The following is a 14,272-nucleotide window of genomic DNA, read 5'->3' as shown; positions in this document are numbered from 1 at the left end:
TCATGTTTAGGGCTCAGGAGTGAAACAAAAAACTGGAACAACATTAATATAAGCCTTGCAGGAACAAAAAAATGCACATAGATATGATTTTAACCCAAATTGTCAAAGAGCTTCATTTAACACTTTGTGTTTTATCTATAAAGCAATACATTTGTATTCATCCTCAACTCAGAAGCCCAAGATCAACTTTTCACCGTAGAACAATTTCCCTGCCCTCCTGCATTCACATAAATCACAAACATGTAGTCAGAGCCTCTGGCTCAACAAGGAATAACATCTGCACCACAAAACTGACAACCCTTCCTGCAGGAGCAAGTAACAGAAAAGGGATCAATAACAATTCTATTTTCAGAGAGTTTTGCTTTAGTTTTCTCCCTGGTCAAGTAGAAAATACTGCTTCCAGAGCTAGCACCAATTCTTATCTAGTATCTTTGAGGCACTGACTGACAGAGGAGCTGGCAGATGTAAATCATGTGGCACTTACCGTGTGAGCAAGCTGGGCCTCCGTAAGGCCTAGAACAGTCGCACCTGAAGGTTGCCCAAAGATCCACACACAGCCCTCCGTGAAAGCAGGGTTGGGAGAGGCACCACTCTGTCCGGTCACAGCCCCGCTTCACCGGGGAGGACTCACCCACAGGCAGATCCAGCGGGAGCACAGCTTCATCATCTATTTGAAAGTCTTCCAGGCAGCCGACAAAGCCTTGCTGGCTCTGTGTATTGTTGGCCATTGGATCCTCAGCACCTCCAACATACATGTTCAGGAAGGTGTGTGGGATCAAAGCAGTGCCAGGTGGGACAGGAGAGCTCTGCAGGCAGACGCCTGCATCACAAGAGTCATGCCAGAGCTTTAGCTGCAGAGTGCTGTGCAGAACAACTTCAGCTTTATGCCACTGGCCATCATCAACTCTCAGCCCTTCCAGGAGCAGCGGGTACCCAACATCCTCTCTCTTCAGTCCTGCATGCAGAATGCCATCAAAGAGCTCCAGGAACAAGCATTCAGCTTCATGGCCTCGGTAAAAAAGGATAGCGCTGGGCAAGGTGGTTCGGAACCGGAGGGACACGCTGACAAGCTGATCTCCTGCTACGTCCCTCCTGCTCTGATTGTTCACGGGCAGCTCAATGAGGAGATACCCTCTGGAAGCAAAGGAAAACGTTGTTGGTGTTGAGCATGTGGCATCATAGAAACCAGGCTGGCACTGGCACAGGTGGCCGTGGCTCTCAGCTTGGTAGGTTGGGATGCACAAGGCCTCATTTTGGCAGTCATGCGTCTGGCACCCAGTGAGCTTGACAGAGCAGTTCTTCCCTCCCCATATAATGCCATCCTGGCTAGGGGCACAGTGGCAGGTATAGTCAGCAATGCCATCCTCACAGACAGCTCCATTCTTGCAGGGACCCTCCTCACACTCATTGATGTTAACAGCACATTCCACACCTGCGAAAGAGATTTAGAAACGGGATCTCACTGCAGGGGATTGTGACTCCCTTCCCCAGAGCAAGCCTGGCAGGCACAGGCCGGCCGCCCCAGCACTGCCGCTTTCTATGCCATTCTCTTCAGGAAACCACCAAAAGACCAAGAGCTGCCAGCAAGGAGCCCCGCGCTCACTACAGAGTGGCCTACCACTAACATGGGAGCAAGAACAACACTTCTGTGCTGACCTCCCAGATGCTGCAAATACGGTGCTATTTATAGAGCTTCAGCCAGGCAGCCTACATCATCCAACAGCCTCCACTGTCCTCTCCCAGACCATCTCAAACACCATGCATGTAATCAACATGCAAGGAGAGCAAGCAGAGCATGTTAAAGGGACAAAACAGCACAGAAAAGGATTTTAAGATTCTTTCATACATAGATCGGGTACATTGAAACTCAAATTAAGCTACAGATCTGACTGGAGCATGTTCCAGGCACCGCTGTTGCAGACAGCATCAAAATGCATCACTAGACAGGGAAGTTATTGGAAAGCCTCAGTTAAGACAATTCAAATTCCCAGACAACCCTCCAGTTATAAGCACTCACAAACCTCAATTCATTACCAAACAACAAACAAAACATGCTCCACAGGCACTTTGCCATACTTGCACTAAGCCGATTTCAGTTCTGTCCAGTCCTGCAGAAGTGAACTGAGTAAAAAGTACTGCATTGCAGCTTGTCTGCCTCCTCAAGGCACATGTATCCCAACAGGGCTCAAGTAAATTACAAGACATTACACTCAAATCTGGTTAATGAAAATCTGCTGTCATTTTCCCGAGCATCTCCACACTGACAGAAGAGCCCCTCTGAACCAGTTCACTTTATCTAGCCCATAACATTGGTTTTCACTAATCTTCAGAGACAGTCACACAGATAAACCAAGCATGGATTATCCCAATCTAATAGCATTACTCGCTGAATCTAGCTAGCAAGCACAACAAGGACAGCGGAAAGAAAAAGAAGGAATTCACACACAAAGGAGGGGAATCAAAACACAAAAGACATTTGTAAAGAAAAGCCACTAGACAGAATGTGCATGTCAAAGAGATTAGACAGTTGCCTGAGGGAAAGAGATGAGGGAAGATGGGGCATTAGGAGCAGGGGAGCTGGACTTGATGTGTGATAAAATAACTTAGCAAAGATACAGGCTTCTTGAACATACACGTTGATGGTTTGTCCCTCCTCATGCCCCAGCAACGCCTCACAGCCAGTCTTACACAAACGTCTAGTACCCTGCTGTCTAACCAAATTGCGTTACTCTCTTCAGACCCAACGTTTAGTTGCTGTTACCAGTGCTATCTCTGCAGATAGGCGAAGACTCAACACCAGCTTCCAGCTCCAAAATGTCGGTTTGTGTCAGTGTAGAGACATAACACGTATGGAGCTCTGAGAAGCACTGAAAGAGAAATGGAAGGCTCTGGTAATTCTGCACTTTCCAGCTACGCTAGAGCTGTTCTGTAGGCAACATTACCTCAGATTCCTCCAGGACATAGCTCTCTACTGACATAAACTAGGAGAACTGCTCTGTGTAGTGCCTGTGGAAAAGCCCTGAATTTGGCCAATAATGTCTGTCTTGACAGAAGGACAGATTCAGAGTTGCTAATACTACCTCAGCACAGCCTTTTTTTCTCCAGCTATTAATGCCAGGCTTGCTCAGCACACAGAACCTGGGGTGTGACCTTACCTGTAAGGGATGCAACAAGGACAGAATTAAGATTTCAGCACAAAGCTACAGCCACACTTGAAGGAAATGTGTTGGAATAAATAGACTCTAATGGACATCTCTGGGCCTGGAGAATCCTAGTCTAGGAGAAGATGGGAAGACTTCAGTTGGAACTAAGAAAAATGAGTAGAGCAGTAGAACTATGTGGAATGGGTTTTATGAGTTATCAGTGGGTTGGAGGACTCTCAAAACTGTAAGAAGCAAGTTTGCAGTCAGATTTAAGGGGAAAGGCTGTTGAATGGCATTGGAGAGACAGTTAGGTTTGGTACAGTCCCAAATCCTTGAGATGCTGCTCAATTCAGATCAGAGCTGTCAATATTTACCAGGGCAATGTGGAAAAGATAGCATTGGTTTGGATAACAAAACGAGAGATGCCGTGAATTTCTGCATTTCTGAGAAGGCTGGGAGGCAGGGCGAGGGCCCCATTTCCCCGTACCACATTCCTAGCCTGACCCTCTCCTCCGGTCAGCCTGCTCTCTCCTTTAGCAGCAGCAGGGACACCTGCCCAGGCTGTTTCCCAGCCTCCCGGCTGACACCTGTGGGGCCAGTGCTTCACACCAGGTGGCAAATTAGTCCCTACGGTGAGTGCACAACCCCAGGCTGGTGGCTAATTAACCACCAAGCTTTCCCATGGGACACAGCTGGTTTGAGTTCTCAGATTATTTGTTTGAAATGGGTGAAAAGAATAAACTGACACTTCAGGTCTTTACACACTGTCTAATCTCACAGCTTACAAGCAGGCAAAGGAAGCATTCAGCAGCAGAAAGAGAGGAGGGCAGCTCTTCCTAGAGGAACCAAAACCACAAGCCTCATCTTTGTTACTGTTTCTGCCAGCAAACAGGACTAAAGCAGGAGAAAGAAAGGGCCTCTAAAGCAATCCCCACTGTATTCTTGTTCTCCTAAAGGCCAGTGCAGTGCGACATTTTAATTTGGAGCAGTTTTTAAAACACACTGATAACAGAGGAGAGTGTGCAAGAGTTCTAAAAATCTGGCTAACAACAGTTTTTTCCTGGGAGCCAACATCACAATGTCACCCCTTGCTGAAGAGTTACCCCGTGCTACCTAACTCCTTATATGCCTTACAGTGACCATACCCTTCATCAGCCAGCTGTCTTGCCCTCTCTCCTCCTCTGTTGTCACCAATTATTTCTGTCAATTTTGATTGAACATCTCTGGTTTGTCAAACTCTTCAGTTACACCAACACAAGGCAGAAGAAGATTCCTGTTGCATATTGCTTCCTAGTCGCTAATTTCAGCACAGCAGAGGGAACTGTAATTTTGGGTTTTGGCTGCAGATGACAGAGTGTAATTGAAGAAGGGGGTGCCAGCGAAATAAAGGAACTTTCCCCTACTTAAGAAAAAATAGGATTTTTGCCATAGACCATTACAGCATCCAGAAGTACAGATCATTTCCTGCATATCCATTATTCCAATCTTCTCCAAGACATGGACAGTTGTGTCTTTGCAAACCCACTGGAAAGTGGATATCAAAAAGAAGTTCAAAACTAATTTGTTTCTCTAAGATCAGCTTAGGCATCCCTTTTCAGGTATATTTTTTTAAAAAAAAAAAATAAATAAAAGAGGGAGATTACTCCATTTGACAAAAACAAGTTACTTTTACATAGTCTTCTCTGTTCCCTCTAAACTTCTTAGCTCAAATGTTTACTATTATTTGAACTGTAAGAGCAATGTTGCCAATCTGATTCATTACATCATTAGGAGACTTTAAAATGTTTAATGACTTTCTTATCTAGTTAAAGACTAAAAAAAGCAAATGGATGGAACTTGTTATCTGACAATCAGACAAGTGTTATTTAAAAGGCTACTATCTGGAGACAAGTATTTTCAAACATTCCAGTTAATTCAGCAGTGTTTAAGCTAACAGTCCGTAGCTAACAACCCACAGGGGCTGGGTCAGGAACAGACACTCAGAAGTTGCTGAGCTTTAATAGCCTGCCGTATTTTCAAATACAAATCCATTCACTAAATTCTAAAGTGTTACCGATGTGGTGAGAAAAGTCTTGTTTTATGGATGCAAGTGTTATTAAAATCCATACAGCTCACCATTCTCTGAATGAAGGTAATGATTTACTGACTGCTATTAATAAGCAAAGATTCATTATATATCACATAAAAATCACATACTTCAACCAATACATAATATGTTAAAAGAATAAGCACACATAAAGGGAGATATTCTAATTTAGCTGTCATATACCAAAAAACCTTGAAGGACAAGGTCTATTCATGGGGCCAGTCTTGAAACATGAGAGTTCAGTGGGCTTCCCGGACAGCACTGGCTTGTCCTCTCCCGTAAGACAGCTGAATTCCTAGCAACCTTTCCCTGGTGCATCCTAATTAGGGTTTGTATTATTATTACCAAAAGAAAAAAAGAGGGGAGGGAGAGAGAGGGGGGAGAGAGAATTAGCCGCAACAAACGGACTCCGACACAATTATATTTGCACAATTACTGCCATTTCCATGGCAACACGCTGCTTTGACCTCTCTCCCACCGTGCACTACTACTCAAGGAGACAGTGGGGGAGGAGATGGAGAAGTGCATAGGCCAGCTAAGGGTTTGTCCTCTGAGTTAAAACAAAAACTACTTCTCAATAAAGGAATTTTAAATCATTAAAGGAAAAAGGAAAATTGCAAAAAGCATCTGAAGAAGCAAAACTGATGTTTCACAGAACTAATAGGGAGACGTGTGTGTTTACACAGAACACCCGAGTACAAAACAAGGACCCGTGCCCTGGAACACCCCGGATTTGATTACTGCACAGAGCAAGGCTGAATTGCAGCAAAGATGCACACAGAGCATGCCGACGGCTCCCCATTCATCTTTCCGCAACAAGGAAATTCCTTGCCCTAAAGTTTCCAAAACAAAACTTTAGGTCTCTTCAAAACAAAAACATTCTTCCTTTCTAGTCAATGCTTGTTCCTTCTCCTGCCTCCAGCTACCTCTAATCGCACAACCAGCTCCCTGCCCTGGGCAGGCACGCAAACATTCAGGACACATTGCAATTACTGTATAGATCTCATTACCTGCTAGCAGACAAATTCCCTTCAGGATCACCCCAATCAGCACAGATTTCATGGCCGACTCCTTGTGGACATTTGTGATGGAAAAGGGGAAAAAAATAGGGGTGAATGGGGGGGAGGAATGACAAAAAAGGCTGGACTGAAACGGGAGAATGTGTGTAAGTGCTCCCTGATGCCAGTCAGACAAAAAGGGATTGGAGATGAAACTAGCCAATATAGAAGAGACCTGCGCTGTAGTGAGATCTAATCCAGCCCTGCTCTAAACCTCCCCAGCTGGCCCCTGTCAGTGCTGACATGAAGAATGCGTACTCAGTGTATTCTCACTCGGTGCATTACAGTAATACCCTGCAGTATCCACAGCAGTAGCTCCAACAGTAAAAAGTCAAGATACAGTCTCTTGCCCTTGCTTCCTCCCAGGCGAATCTGCCAAATTCTATGAATAAGGCCAAAATATGGATTTTTCTTTTTATAGGCTAAGCCAAAAAGCTGCATTTGCAGCACTGTGTAATATCCAAACCATATGAACAAGGAGAGTTCCAAATGCAGAGTGCAACCTGGGCCCTGCTGAATATTCCATAGTGACAATCAGGGACCAGCACTTCATGCAGTTTCTTTCCTCCATGTGCCCCATTCTGTGCATTGTGAGCACAAGGTTTCCACTCTGCAGTATTCATGCAGAAAAGTCTCAAGTTTGAACCACCATGATCTGTTTCTCTGAAGTCAAATTGAATGGAAGGAAATTCCCTGCATTACTGACTGTACTGGTTCAAACATGAGACTGCAGAATCAAAACTCTCTCTTTCCTCATTAGCAACCTTACAAAATTAACTGTTGGAACCTCATTATCTTCTCATGGTTCTGTTGGTTTTTTTGTTTGTTTTTTTTTAAAGGTGGTTACTTTCATATTGTAAAGTTCCTGAAGGCAGAATTGTACTTTCATGTTGTAAGGAACCCAGAAAAAGTTCTTATTTCTGTGAAGAAATGTTATCTGGGAGCTTTTCCCCAAATTTGGAGTCTCTGTTAGTATCAATGTCAGGTCCAAGCAAACAAAACCTCCCACATGTCAGAGTCCGGAATCTGCATTAGCAGTATCACTTATATTAAAAGAAAGCATTCCAACAACTCTTGTAGCTATTTTGCTTTCTTCACTCGATCCAAACATGCCAGTCAATTTTACAGATATTTTAAGTGGGAGGGATACGGTGAGTGTTTGGAGTCAAAACGTCTTAGATAGTCGTATCTGGGTCCTATGCACGCACGGACCTATCCTAGCACAGTTTTGAAATACTATCTGTATTAGTATGACCCTTCTGTTACTGTTCAAGAGAAAACAAGTGGGTAGCTCGTGACCCTTCAACTGCCTACTGCAACAATAAAGTGTAACTGTGAAGACTACAGAACATTATATCCCTTTAGAAAAATCTGTATTTTGATTTATACACACATACACGTATCTATTTACATACACACACAGAGTCTGTCTGTATACTGCTGATTGGAAATATATTGAACCCAAATCTATGTAGCATAAGTCAGCACAGATTCAGATCCCCTACTAGTCACTACATCTTTTCAAATTCATTACATGAAATATTGCTAATTAGAAACTGTGATTGCTTCTTTTCCTAGAATCAGTTTAAGGCTATACATAGACTAGGGTTTTCTTAGAGAGACAGTAAGAGGATGGAGAAATACAGTCATGTCAATTCTAAATAGTACATATATATGCAAGATAAAAATACTTAAATAAGATCTCTTATAAGCCAAAACGGTGGATCACTGAACATCGGTTTCAAACTACACACAACTGAGGAGTAACTGCTTAGGTCCTGGAAAATTCTAAAGAAATTAAAAGGATCAGATGATTCATTTTCTAGAAGTTTTAATTCCCTATTCTTACACACTGGCAATCATGCAAGTTACAAGATTCAGTCATGGGGTTTAAATTCAGAGAATTATTTTGTTCCTAATCATTCGTAAAACTTCCCGGAGGAGGTCAAGATAAAGAACACAAAATATTTCAGAGAGTTCTTAACAGAAAAATGTCACAAAATGGAGAGTGAACTTTGGATAGAAATACTCAAATTTCACACATGTTCTTTAGTTAGAGATTAGCAATTTCCTCACTGTGTTGGTAAATAAGTCCCAGAGATTTAGGAATTTCTTTCCAGGCTTCAGAGATACACATCCTAGTCTCAAGAGCTAGCCTTCCCTTAAGGAAAGGAAACTTTGGTCTGCCTGAAGCGTACATGGCAGTTCACATACTGCAAGTGGTGGTCTCCTGGCAAGCAAATCCATTATCACCAAAAATAATAAACATTGCTGGTAAGTATTTTATGTGAAAATCAACACACGGAACCTAGTCTAATATCTAACATCTTGAAGTCCTCTCTCCTGGTAGACACCATTAGAAGGCACCCATCTCACCATACCTATGCACAGGAAAATTCTTCTGTCTCTCTGGGACACTGCTCTGCCCAAGTACTTGCCTGGCCTGATTTGAAAGATGACAATAAGCTGGGCTTCACCCATTTTGGTTAGTAAGGAAGTCAAATTTAATTCATCAAGAATTGCTCCACAACTAATAATCCTCTCAAAAGTCTTTAACCATGGTGAGCTGGCATATCTCAGGCTGTCCGTAGTCAGAAAATCTATGCAAAGGGCTAGTTGAAAACAGATTGTGCAGTCACAATCAGAATCTCAGAAGAGACTTTTGATCAAAACTCACCTGACACCTAGACACAAGCAGGACCTAGACCAAAGCATATGCTCTTGCAGCATTCTGATCAGATGACAGGAAAGTCAAAAGGTCTGATTAACCACGGAGCTATGATCCAGAAGGGAGATTCAATGTGGAACGGAAGGGAAGGAGGGGGGGGCTCTCACCAAGTGTTCCCGAGCTCCCTTCAGCTATATTTACCAAAAGGGATTCTGCTGAAGGGGTAACAGTCCTCTAATCTCTTTACTATCTTAACCTTTTAGCTGCCCTTTCTGTAGAGGCTACCTCTCTAAAACAAATCTGACATCAAGAAATACCTGCACAAAAACCCTAAATCTATCCAAAGGTGGTTAGAAGGAAGAAACATCTCCCATTTATTTCATGACCCACGACCCAGGAATTCAAGCCTATTTGATCTGGGCTAGCACTTAGAGACAGTAACCATTTGTAGCTAGCTGCACAGAAGGTATCCTACTTCTTTAAGGACAACTGACAAAGACATTATGGCTGAACAAAGTAAAATGGTCAATAAGCACTCCAATTATATTGACACACATTCACAATCCCTCCCAAATTTACCACCACATCACCTTCTGATTTCACATGAAAGCAGAAGCATTCCTCAGCCATGTGCAAAAAAGCTCAGAATTTTACCATGATCACAAGGTGCCACTGGCAAGGGATGTCTGCAATTGAAATGATGGTGCTCTTCCCCTCTCATTCAGGCTGACCAATGCCACAGCACTGTGTTTTAGGACACCTGCCTTTCTAAAGGCAACTTTAGCAGGAGTGGAAATATGAGTGGGAACACTCAGGCCATTTAAAAGTTTTAGAAGAGCCAAATTCCACTTCAGTGGTTACCTTCTTGCAGGTTAAAAACTGGTTCCCATTCCAAATGGCGGTACCTGTCTTTTTCACATCCTGGCCTAAACTATTGCCTAGTACACACATGACAGACTGAAACTATTCCTATGAATAAAGAATTCATTTGGGTTGGGTTGTTTTTTTCCCTAAAAGACAGACTTTTCGTAACATGCTTTTTCTCTTGACCACAGTTGACATAATTTCCAACACCATGCAAGATTCGTTCTCCTTCTCGCTTCATTTAGAACCCACCCAATCTTTTCATTCATGCTTCTTACATCCTCTACTAAAGCACAATCTGATGCACTGAACGGACTCTTCAGGACCTATTATGTAGTTCTCTCAGGAATGAGGCATTGCTTTTGCAACAACTACAGTTCAGACAGAGATGGCTCATCTCCCTGCACTGCTGCAGCCTGAGACAGTGCTGAGGCAGTTAATTTGCAAAGAAAGAATTTCTCCTGACTTACATTGTTATCCCAACGCTCCCCAAATTCCTCAGACTGAAGAAAAAAAAATACAGAAAGAACCCCCTGCCGCCCCAAGAAAGCATTCTTCATCAGAGTAGCAAGTTCACTTTAATCAGCGGAGGCAGCTTAAACTCAAGTTCATGGCAGATCTAAGCTGCCACAGAAATGTGTTTTGAACAGAAACATTATGGGAAGCTTCACAAAGTTGTTCTGTGATCCTAATATGAAGTAATAAGCTGTTTACCCAGCATGACTGTACTGGGATTAATTGACAAAGGAGGGGAGATTAATTGCTATTATTTCCCTGTCAGCTTCACTCCTCCACACACACTCACTGATCTCACAGACTGCTCCCAGCCTTTCACTGTGTTAATGTGTCAGAACTACCTCAGCTGAGACAAAGTCCTTTACCAAAAGCAATATCCAGAAGAGCAACCCACTTCTAATCCCCTTCAAGTACTAATGAACCCAAATTTGATGCAACAGAATGAACTCTAGCCACTCCTTTGCCCATCATCCTGTATTTCTGTCAGCTTTTCTGCCCATGAGCACGCTAAGAATTTGAAAGGATTAAACAGATCTGCAGTTTGGCAAAGCACAATGAAATTCTGAACTCTGCGAGGGTGCTGGGGCACTTAAGAAGGAAAAGGGAACAGGGCACATATGTGAGTGGGAATTCTGACAAGGGGGATAAACTTCAAACTATCTCTTTGCACAAGTAGCAATAAAGAGCTTAGATAAAAGCCTATTTTCAAAGGCCTTACCTATAAAAGCAAAATTCTCTTTGTCTAGCCTAATTTAGGAATCCAAAGCAAACAAGACAGGCCAGAAAACCCCACAAAGAATGCAGGAGTTGATTTGAGATTCTGGGAGTGAAAGTACCTGTGTAATGGGTCTTCCCAGGACAGAGCTGGGCAGAGTTACACCAACATAGCTCAACCACTATGACCACAGAAGGAAAACAGAAAACTTTCCCATGCAATAAAGGCCTAAGACAGTCTCTGGAATGCTGCTGCCTGCTGTTGCAAGAAGTTAAAGGGACAAGGTTTTCTTCTGGCTTCAAGTTTTTCTTTTTCCCACGAGATGGCAGCCTAGTAACACTGCAGAAAGGTTAGGTCCACCTCAAAAATACATAAATGCAAGATTGTGCTGAGGACCACTTTTCTTATAAACTACTTTTTGGTGTTAAATTGGTCCAAAAAGGGAGTACACATGGAATTTGAAGATGCAGAAGACTAAGAACCAATATTTTAAACTAAGATGAGGTTTAGTATCAGTTAGCAGCGTACCTTACCAACAGAGTTGATGTGTAATATTCATTATCCCCTAGTTTCTCAGCTAGAAAACCGAGACCCATTAGGGTCAGGCAGGGCATTTGTGTAAGAATCCAGACTCCCCATTCCCTTGTAAACAGAGAAGGCTTCATTTGCTCACATCTCAAAGACCTTTTGACCTCCTAACATAGCAGATTACTGCCTTCTGCCAAAAAATCGCTGGCTCTTATCATCCAGGGGCATTAGGGAATGGAGATGTTTTATAGATGTTTTATGTGCTGGTGATCCAACCTACTACAGTCAGTAGCTTGTGACAACTAGAACGTTAAGCATCCCTTTTTTTATTTGAAGGCTGGTTTTATTCACCTTCATAGTACCTGTAAAAAACCTCCACAGTTCTCCCAGTTACCTTTCACTCCAGGATACAGATTCCCTAGATATTCTGATCTTAGTCTCTTCTACATAGTTGATCTTTTGTCACAAAATCTAATTCATAGCCTATCAACTTACTTGACTAAAATCACACAGCTTTCGCATGGCATTTGAGCCCTGAACTGCAGGCATTCCCCACAGCTCATCTCAGTCCTGCTCAGCAGCCTGGGCAACCCTGCACTGGAATCCAGTCCTGCAGTCAGGCACTAATGCAGCAGCTCAGCATTAATTAACGAGAAGGACCCAATTCCAGCCACTCCCCTTCACCAACATTACCTGAATAACCCGGTAGGCAATGACAAAGGAAGCCATTAATAAGGTCCACGCAGAGCCCTCCATTCTGACACGGCTGGGACTCGCACTCATCAATGTTAGTAAAGCAGGTCTCCCCTTTAAAGTGAAAAAACAAATAGGCATCTTAAGTGCATCTTAAGTGCACACGTGCATCAGCAAAGGAAAGAACCTAAATGACAACTGCATTCATAATTTTTTGCACCACTTTTCTGTCATCTAAAAATGCAGATGAATTTCTTGAACTATAGCATGTCTCTTCAGACACTCTGGCAAATAGATACTATTACCGAAACAATTAAGGAAAATGAAATACGGAAAGGTCAAATGATTTTCCAGTGTCATGGAAGGGAGCAGTGGCAGGATCAGAAATTTTGACCATTTCCATCTGTGCAACAGTGGGCCAAACTCTCATTTTTCTCTCAAAAAGAATAAAGTATTATTGTTTAGCTCCCTCCTACCAGGGAATTTCCCCAGCTGTTAAATTCAGCCTTTTATACATATCTATAAACCAGGGAAAGGGTGATATTTCAGTTGAACATCTACAGAGCTTTTAGCTCCAAGAGCAAGATATCAAGAATCCCCTCTTCTCCTACCCACTCTGATTATACAGTTGCTCTCATGAAAGTAGTCTCATCAAGGAAACACCTAGAATAGTTATCTGTGACCCTAGGGAATCAGTTTCCTCTGATGAGGATTTTCACAGATATCCTGTAGGGATTAATTCTGCCATATGCATGAGAGACTGACAAAGAAAAACCACCTTGGCATCTGCATAGCCAGAGGGCATTCATCACAGCACTCGGAAAGTGCATAGGATGTTGCCTCAGCCTTCAGACAAGCTTGCTGGACAGAGGATGACATTCAGACAGCTATCTGCAATATTCAGTATGTGAACAGAAGCACATTCCTGATGCATCGGCTCTGAAGTACCAGTCATTAAGTGATTTTTGTTGCACAGATGACATTGCTCCATTCCTACGTACTCAAGCCAAGCAGCTTCTATCAGGTGCAGACAGGATCAACATTTACTGTGTAGCTCACCTGCAAAGCCTGGTTGGCACCAACAGAGAAAACCAGCTGCTTGGCTATAGCTGAAATTACTGGGGAAGTCAGGTCGTGTTCCATAATAGGCTTGGTTGGATTGCTCATAGCAGACACCCCCATTGTGACAGGGATCTGTTGCACACTCATCCACGTCTTCTTCACAGTGCTGCCCTGTGTAACCTGCCAGGAGACATCAGAGTCAACATCACGCACAACTTCACTGGAACTAGTCTCCCATATATTGTGGCTGCCTTGAAGGTGAGAATAAGACCCAGAATACACTGCAGCTCATCTAGTAGGGAGTCCCAGAGCCCTCCACTTTCTCCACTGTGTCAAACAGAGAAGCCAAATAATCAATTTGAAGGAAAGCATTACCTCATGATAGAAAAACACATGATGTAAAATGGAGAAAAGGGCAAGAAAATTTCATGGTTGAGAATCAGGGTGCATTTCCCACCAAGGAAGTCAACTGGATTTTGGGATGGCCTCTAAAGGGCAGCAGTGGCAGCCTCAGCTTCAGACAATGAAAGATCACACTGGACCATGATCATGAATTCTTTACTTCTTCAACACGGCAGTTTAGCATGCGCTCTCCATTGCAGTGTGCCTACATGCCGGCATAGCAAAATAGATTTCTAACCTACCTGGCCAACAGGCACAGCTGTAGTTTTTGATTCCGTCCACACACGTGGCACTGTTCAGACAGGGTTCAGAGGCACACTCCAGGATATCCAACTCGCAATGGTCCCCCTCGAAGCCTGTGTCACTGCAGTCACAACGGTAGCTGAGGGGCAGCAAAACAGCAATGCATAAGCTCTTAATTTGTCTGCAAAGCCCAGTATGAGGAAAGAGCAAATGGAGCTAAGCTGTCAGTCCTCATACCCACTTGTGGGGCAGGGGAAAAAGTTCCCTCTGCACAAACAGGCCACACTAATGACA

At 43.3% G+C, this 14,272-nt stretch overlaps 1 protein-coding gene across 7 annotated transcripts in view; it reads right to left on the bottom strand.

The window, feature by feature from the left end:
* Positions 1-14,272, bottom strand: part of CRB2 (crumbs cell polarity complex component 2) — a 41,718-nt gene that overhangs the window by 12,050 nt on the left and 15,396 nt on the right. For all 7 annotated transcript variants that reach the window (XM_075772386.1, XM_010303859.2, XM_075772389.1 and 4 more), the window contains 4 exons: positions 13,978-14,117; positions 13,331-13,513; positions 12,272-12,385; positions 485-1,432 (listed from right to left, as the gene is read on the bottom strand). In XM_075772386.1, coding sequence (XP_075628501.1) covers positions 485-1,432; positions 12,272-12,385; positions 13,331-13,513; positions 13,978-14,117 — 1,385 coding nt within the window. The remainder of the gene's footprint in view (positions 1-484; positions 1,433-12,271; positions 12,386-13,330; positions 13,514-13,977; positions 14,118-14,272) is intronic.

The sequence above is a fragment of the Balearica regulorum genome, chromosome 20 (assembly GCF_011004875.1).
Source record: "Balearica regulorum gibbericeps isolate bBalReg1 chromosome 20, bBalReg1.pri, whole genome shotgun sequence".
Lineage (NCBI taxonomy): Eukaryota > Metazoa > Chordata > Aves > Gruiformes > Gruidae > Balearica > Balearica regulorum.
The sequence above is the reverse complement of the archived record's forward strand: the minus strand, read 5'-3'. Positions and strand labels throughout refer to the sequence as shown.